This window comes from Oncorhynchus nerka, linkage group LG11 (assembly GCF_034236695.1).
Source record: "Oncorhynchus nerka isolate Pitt River linkage group LG11, Oner_Uvic_2.0, whole genome shotgun sequence".
In the NCBI taxonomy this organism is placed as follows: domain Eukaryota; kingdom Metazoa; phylum Chordata; class Actinopteri; order Salmoniformes; family Salmonidae; genus Oncorhynchus; species Oncorhynchus nerka.
In genome coordinates, this window is record NC_088406.1 from 62,019,633 (window position 1) to 62,027,973 (window position 8,341).

The following is an 8,341-nucleotide window of genomic DNA, read 5'->3' on the forward strand; positions in this document are numbered from 1 at the left end:
ATGGAGTAAAAACTACAATGTACGTTTCTGTAGTACGAGTAGGCTGGTTTATACAGTATCATAGGAAACAATTGACTACAAGCCACCTAGCTAATTAACATACTGGGGCTAGCGGCCATTAGTTACATTTCAACCATAGCGATAGCCTAATTGAGGCGCAACAGAGTTCACCAGCGAATGCGAATGCGGAACACGAGAAATAATAACTATACCAAGGAATGAGAAATGGTGGAGCCTACCAGAATGAAGAGAGACATTTTCCCGAAATAAACGTGGTGAGTGAAAAACGTAATTACATAGCTCATCCCTTACAAGGTATCTCATTTTACCGCTATTCGACTTTATATGCGTTTTTTGTTATCAAAATTGATATTTACGAAGTTTTTGGAACGCATTCCTGTTGGAACGTTCCACAAATTATACCCACCCCGTTCCACAAAATATACCCGCCCACAAACAGACAGACAATGTATCTTTGAATTAACCTTAATCTGAGTACCCTATTGAAATGGAAAATGATCAACTCTGTTCTCTGGATATTACTCTTGCTCGAAAGTGGTAAGTCTGTCTTGCCAAACTGTGAGTTAATTACAAAAGTAGGCTACTATCATGTTACATAACTCTTGTGTAAATTATGTGAATAGGCTATTATTACAAAAGTGCAGAAAGAAATGCTGTTATAAATTTGCTTTTTGGTCATGTTGTTTTTGTAAAAGAGGAAATGTGTTCTCTACTGGTTAAATAAAGGTAAAAAATAGTGTTATTTAGTGTTAAAGAGTTATAAATGTGAACTAGGCTACACCTAGGAGCCATAACTACAACTCAATGGAACACATTTTTTAAATAAATAATACGAAGACAATACAAACAAAAAAGTAAGTATGTCACTGCGTACTGTAAAAGTATAAATTAATTAATCCTAGTCTATCATGTGCTTGGCTTGGATCCAGGATCGCCTACAGGATTTAGTCCTGTTAATGCCTTGTATTGATGTAGCTACTGCCCTTAGCCAATGTTTTCTTTCTTATTTTCAGATCTGATTGATGCTGTAAATGTGTCGGGAAAAGAGGGAATGAAAGTAACTTTACCGACTGGACTTAATTACCTACCTAGTGGCACTATTATGGCATGGTCTTTCCCATTGAGTCGTTCAGATTCATTTGATAACATAGCGCTGCTGAATGCTGGTGTGATTACAACTGACTACAGTTGGAAGTTCAAAGACAGACTGAAGCTGGATACTCAGACTGGATCTCTCACCATCAGAAACCTCACCATCAGCGACTCTGGACTTTATAAAATACTTATCATCAATACACAGAGTTCATCTAAGATTGCAAATCTAACTGTCTATGGTGCGTGTCTGGCTTCTTGTTTTACTTCCCTTTTTTCCATTCTCCCACTTAGTCTGTTACCCAGAGTTGTTTTCAATGAAGATCAAAAAACATACCTTTGTATTTAGAGTTTGAAAAAGAAATAGCCCACTTCTTCATATATGTTTAGGTCTCATTTATGACATCTTAGTTTTTACTGTAAACACATGAGTTTAAATCTCTGTTTGTCATTGAGTCACTGCTAAATCATTCTGCTATCCCAGCCTCAGTGTCTGCTCCTCACATCAGTCACTCAGTGGACAGTCCATTTGAAAAAGTGAGCTGTTCCTTGGTGTGCACTGTGAAGAACGGGAGAGAGGTGATCTTGTCATGGTACAGAGGAGAGGAGATACTCAACCAGACCAGCAGCCCTGATCTTCTAGCCAATCTCTCTCTCCCTCTGGAGTTAAACAAAAGAAATGTTGACACCTACAGCTGTGAGGCTTCCAACCCTGCTGACTCAAAACCAACGCCGCTCAACATTAAAATGCTCTGCCCTCAATTGTCCTCACGCTCTGCCCTCAAAGGTATGTCAACACTGCATATACAGTGCCTTGCAAAAGTATTCGGCCCCCCCTAATTTTGCACGCCCAATTTCTCAGTTTTTGATTTGTTAAAAAAGTTTGAAATATCCAATAAATGTCGTTCCACTTCATGATTGTGTCCCACTTGTTGTTGATTCTTCACAAAAAATACAGTTTTATATCTTTATGTTTGAAGCCTGAAATGTGGCAAAAGGTCGCAAAGTTCAAGGAGGCCGAATACTTTCGCAAGGCACTGTAGTATTGTTTTTCCATTTTGTGGGTCAGTAATGGGACCCTGTAATGGCAGACCACTAAATAGCAAGCTCTGTTTATAATGAGCTCACCAGAGATTTCATTGGGCAGAGCCAACCCCCAGACAGATTGTCTGCTCTTCGTTTCCTCTAATTCTAGGGGGAGATAAATACCAGCTGAAGCTCACTAACAACTTATTTTGTAGGATAGTAAGTTTAAAACTAACAAATTGTATTTTTAACATTAAAACCTGTGGGCAGTTTTTACAAATTCCTCAACATGCGTATTATCATATTTTTTAACTTCTGTATTACAGCCAGCTGATTTCTGTATTTATTTTCCTATTATCCTTGAGCCAACCTTATAATACCTTCATCAATGTCATTCATCAGTATTGACTAAAGCACATGGCATGGGTTTGAACAGCTGAATTTAATTTAGACGGGAAGAATATAGGCTTCAGGTGAATACAGGGCAAGGCCACATACAACATACAGTTGATTAACACCCCCCCCCCCATTTTATTCCTGACAGGGTCTGGTCGCAATCCTGTCCCAATCGCACTGGTCACATTGCTATCAGTTGGGATAATAAGTGGTGGTATATTCTGGGCAGTTAAAATCATAAAATGTGGAGGTAAGTACAACCTGTGTTACAGTTGACATCATACAGACCACCCTGAAGGCAACAAACACAGAACATACACTGTAGGTAATCATGTAATATTATGCCTTTTCCCTTTATTTCAATGCAGCCTGCAAGCAAAGAGAAGAAGAAGGATCCTGATGTGATCTTTCAGAGATTGGTACGGTCAGTGTTTATGGAAGTGTATATATGTGTGTGCATATTATGCTACTTGGTTTTCTATGCAACTTCTGTATCTGTGAACACACACACACACACATTTAGGAAGTAAGTAGTCACTTGTTGTTGGCTTGTATAACATACCAGCCAATGTGAAAATACAGAATACACAAGAACAAGCATAGAATGCAAATATACTGAACAAAAATATAAACGCAACATGTGAAGTGTTGGTCCCATGTTTCATGAGCTGAAATATCCCAGAATTTTTCCATACGCAGAAATAGCTTATTTCTCTCAATTTTTCGGCACAAATTTGTTTACATACCTGTTAGCGAGCATTTCTCCTTTGCCAAAAAAATTCCATCCACCTGACAGGTGTGCATATCCCGAAGCTGATTAAACAGCATGATCATTGATCATTACACAGGTTCACAATAAAAGGCCACTCTAAAATGTGCAGTTTTTCCACACAACACAATTCCACAGATGTCTCAAGTTTTGAGGGAGAGTGCAATTGACATGCTGACTGCAGGAATGTCCACCAGAGCTGTTGCCAGAGAATTGAATGCTCCCTTCTCTACCATAAGCCGCCTAAAACGTTGTCTTAGAGAATTTGGCAGTACGTCCAACCGGCCTCACTTATGGCTGCGCCCCTGCCCAGTCATGTGAAATCCATAGGGCCTAATTTATTTATATAAACTGACTGATTTCCTTATATCAACTGTAACTCAGTAAAATCGTTTAAATTGTTCCATGTTGCGTTTATATTTTTGCTCCGTAGATTTGGACCTTATTGAATTACAGGTTTCTGTTTCTATTTGTTTAAGTCCTGACTTTACAGGTTGAGTATATACTGGTATCTGGCACCGGAGGCATCTGTTTACCAGAAGAGTCTGTTTTGTACTCAGAATCTTACCTTTTGTTCAGACAGGACTGGATTCAATCACTCCTCTCTCAAAGCTGTGACCTTGGCGTGGTTTAGAGGCTTGTGTGTCTCAATGACCCTGAGAGCTACGCCGGAGGGGGCTTGGGCCCCTGGTAGGTTTAGCCATTCCGGATTGGTCTTAGGTCAGGGGCCAGACCAACGACAGCATTGGTCCTACATGTTTCACGTTGGGATGGTGCTATAGGTTGGCAACCATAACACTCTGACAATGTTAAATACTGTGTATGTCTTTACTGTCATTTTAAATGTGTCTTTTTCATAGGATTGTACCTTTTACTTTACAAGAAATATGCTTGATAAAAATGCAACTTAATTGTTGTTGTTTAAGTCTTAACATTTGTCAACCACAAGGTTGACCTGGTCCTTGTGCTCCAGCTCAGCAAATTACATTTCCACCCCAAAAAAACACAAAAAAAGCCATAAAGAATTTATACCGATCTCACATTTATACCTTTCATTGCCACTATTGTATAATTGAGTGTCATTTCACATACAAATAGCACCGCTATTTATTTGTCTGTTGCATAATGTGTATGTCTTTAGTGTAATTTTAGATGTGTACTTTTTCATTGTGGTGTACTTTACTTGGTAAAAATACTATATTATTATTATTTAGGTCATAACATTTGTCTGAAAACCAGGATTAGTAGTATTTAAACAAGCAAATTAGTTAAATCATGGCACTACATCCACTCCCTGAAACAGTTTTACCATTTATTTTCAAAATGCTTGTAACCGACTTCCCAAACCTGCTGATCTCATGGGCATGTTTAAACTTGTGGAGAATGTTTTCACGAAGGTTTGTCCTACCTGTATCTCCGCTCTAGAGAGTCTCATTGCACTTGAAGAAACGTTCACCTTTCTTGAAATTTTCCGCATTGGCTGGCCTTCATGTCTTAATGTAATGATGGACTGTCGTTTCTTTTTGATTATTTGAGCTGTTCCTGCCATAATATGGACTTGGTCTTTTACCAAATAGGGCTATCTTCTGTATGCCACCCCTACCTTGACACAACACAACAGATTGGCTCAAATGTATTAACTTCTATACAAGGCACACCTGTTAATTGAAATGCATTCCAGGTGACTACCTCATGAAGCTGGTTGAGAGAATGCCAAGAGTGTGCAAAGCTGACATCAAGGCAAATGGTGGCTACATTGAAGAAGAAAACCTTTTTGGGTTACGACATGATTTCTTATGTGTTATTTCATAATGTTGATGTCTCCCCTATTATTCTACAATGTAGAAAATAGTAAAAATATATTTTAAAAACCCTGTAATGAGTAGGTGTGTCCAAACGTTTGACTGGTACTGTATATAAATCCATCCATGTTTGAGGATGTCAGGAGATTTTGTAAAGACCGGCCACTAGGGATAAAAGAGAGAACTGTTAACTTCATGTAGGTTCATCTGCCTCTGGTTCCAAAGGTTGCATGTTCGAAACCAGCGAGAGAAAGTTATTTCTGTTTTAATTAAGCCTATCCCAAACCTCAACCCTAACCTTAAGCATTCTGATTTAATGCCTAAAATGTAAGAATTCAGAGTTAATGCCTAAACGTCACCCTAACCTTATAAATTCAGAGTTAAATGCCTAAACTTAACCTTAAACGTTTGGAAATTTGACGTTTGAGAAACATGTCTAATTCTGACATGTGACTGTGAGCTCGTTGGTTATTATTCTGTATCTGCCTGGTGTAGGGCTAACTTATTTAATAGCATGCAGCCATTACATCACTCTGTCTAATTTGTAAGTATAATGACATCCTGTCCAATCCAGTATGTGGTACAAAATAGAAACACTGCTGTAATTAACAAAGCTTTCTCTCAAGCTTTTGGTCGCCAGTTACCAGACTGGTCAGGTCAGTAAGACTTTCAGAGGACTGGGGAAACAACTCAACAAGTCCATACCTGTTCATAAGATGAACAGGATCAGGCAGTTAGTTGATGTTTGCGGTCTTTTGAAAGTAAATGAGCAACGTTTGCTTTAGGGAGAGTACACTACCTTTTAGTGTACATACTGTAAATTACAAGGCACATGCAAAACATTTTTTTAATGGTACTATCAAATACCCGTATGTGCATAATGGGTGGTAGGTATTCTGACTTGAGATCTACAGTGCATTGAGAAAGTATTCACACATCTTGACTTTTTCCCCATTTTGTTGTGTTACAGCCTGAATTTAAAATGTATTTAATTGCAATTTTGTGTCACTGGCCTACACACAATACCCCATTATGTCAACGTGTAATTATGTTTTTAGAAATATCCCTTTGGTGAAGTTATTAATTGCACTTTAGATGATGTAATCAAGAGACACAGTTACTATAAAGATACATGCAAAATTCCTAACTCAGTTGTCGGAGAGGAAGGAAACCACTCAGGGATTTCAACCATGAGGCCAATGGTGACTTTAAAACAGTTACAGAGCTTAATGGCTGTGATAATAGAAAACTGAGGATGGGTCAACAACATTATAGATACTCCACAATACTAACTTAAATGACACAGTGAAAAGAAGGAAGCCTGTACAGAATAAAAATATTCCAAAACATACATCCTGTTTGAAAATATGGCACTACAGACAAATTGCAAAAAAACATGGCAAAGAAATGAACTCAATGTCCTGAATACAAAGTGTTACGTTTGGGGAAAATCTAACACATCACTGATTACCACTCTTCATATTTTCAAGCATGGAGGTGGCTGCATCATGTTATGACATGTCAGCATTAAACATAAACGGGTTGTAATAGGGGTGGCCAAACTTATTCCAAAGACTGAAGTCAGCAGGATTTTGTTCCAGTGAAGCACTAATAAAACAACAAACTGATTAAACTTATTATGGTCTTCAGGAAAAGGACCATGATTCATTCATTCAGGTTGCGCTGGAACAAAAACATGCATGAACTTGTCACGCCCTGACCTTAGATGTCTTTGTTTTCTTGATTATCTTTGGTTAGGTCAGGGTGTGACGAGGGTAGTTGGTTTAGTTTTTGTATTGTCTAGGTGTTTTTTGTCCTGTCTAGGGATTTTGTATGTCTATGGGTTTTTTGTATGTCTAGGTAATGTGGTGGCCTGAATTGGTTCCCAATCAGAGGCAGCTGTTTATCGTTGTCTCTGATGGCGATCCTATTTAGGTTGCCATTTTGGTTTTGTGGGTTATTGTCTATGTGTAGTTGCATGTCAGCACACGGTTGATATAGCGGCAAGGTCGTTTGTTTAGTGTTCTTCCTTTAATTAAAGAAGAATGTATTCATATCACGCTGCGCCTTGGTCTCTATATGACGATCGTGACAGAACTTCAGCCTTGCAAGACCATGGATTGGCCACCTTTGGTGATCTTCTACCCATGGGTTCTATAATCAACTCTATATTCCAAGATGTCAAACACATTTATCTTCTTTCATTTGCAAGAATACATATGTGTAAACTGTGTTACCCAACTATTGTAGAACAATCAATGAAGTTGGGAAATCTAGTTAAGTTGGGAAGAACTTCACTCCAGTAAGCATGCTTTGCCAACATAACCACTGGACTTCTTAAACAAACCACTTGTAAGTTAATACCAGACATTCGATTTCATAATGTGACGAAGGTCTATACTAGCCTCCTATAACCCTCCTGATCTTACAAAGTGTTTTGCTACACAAATTGCAAAACACATTCTAAAGATCATGAGATTAGGATGGATATACGAGGCTAAGCCTATCGTGCCTTCGGAAAGTATTCAGACCCCTTAAGTTTTTCCACATTTTGTTACATTACTGTCGATTTGGCAGGTTTTCCTACTTACAAAGCATGTAGAGGTCTGTCATTTTTTTATCATATGTACACTTCAACTGTGAGAGACAATCTAAAACAAAAATCCAGAAAATCACATTGTATGATTTTTAAGTAATTAATTTGCATGCAGTTTATTAGGCTGCGGAATATATAAAATATAATGAATTTAACAGGGTGGTGAAAGTTTAAGGTGATGAGCTTGATGCTCCTTTTTTAATAAATATTGAGGGCCTTATTCTGGCCACATGATAACCGATGCTTAACTTGACAAATAAAAATAATCTCTCACTTTTGTCCATAATATTTTCATCATGTAGGCTATACCCGCACTATCTGCTAGCTGTTGGCTAGAGCGCATGTGCCAATACCAGAGAGCACATTCGCTATACCTACGCAACATTTTCTGTCACAAAACCATAAGTAGGCCTAGAATTTAAAATGCGACACATTTAACTTGTTTTTTAAAATTTGGTACATGGTAATTAACCACAAAATGTATTTTTAAGTGCACTACGTACACTATATATACAAAAGTATGTGGACACACCTTCAAATTAGTGTATTTGGCTATTTCAGCCTCACCTGTTGCTGACAGGTGTATAAAATTGAGCACATTGCCATGCAATCTCCATAACAAACATTGGCAGTAGAATG

At 38.1% G+C, this 8,341-nt stretch overlaps 1 protein-coding gene across 3 annotated transcripts; it reads left to right on the forward strand.

Moving 5' to 3' along the window:
- The first annotated feature begins 322 nt into the window (after positions 1-322).
- On the forward strand, positions 323-7,165 carry LOC115137531 (lymphocyte function-associated antigen 3-like). Of its 3 annotated transcripts, none has more exons than XM_065024720.1 (6): positions 323-558; positions 1,035-1,355; positions 1,598-1,900; positions 2,684-2,785; positions 2,904-2,954; positions 3,884-7,165. In XM_065024720.1, the coding sequence occupies exons 1-5, from the start codon at positions 516-518 to the stop codon at positions 2,933-2,935; spliced, it is 801 nt and encodes a 266-aa protein (XP_064880792.1). In that variant the 5' UTR covers positions 323-515; the 3' UTR covers positions 2,936-2,954; positions 3,884-7,165. The 3 variants fall into 3 exon arrangements, with proteins under 3 accessions (XP_064880792.1, XP_064880793.1, XP_064880791.1); XM_065024721.1 differs by having other exon boundaries at positions 3,888-7,165; XM_065024719.1 differs by having other exon boundaries at positions 2,904-7,165.
- Positions 7,166-8,341: the final 1,176 nt, after the last annotated feature.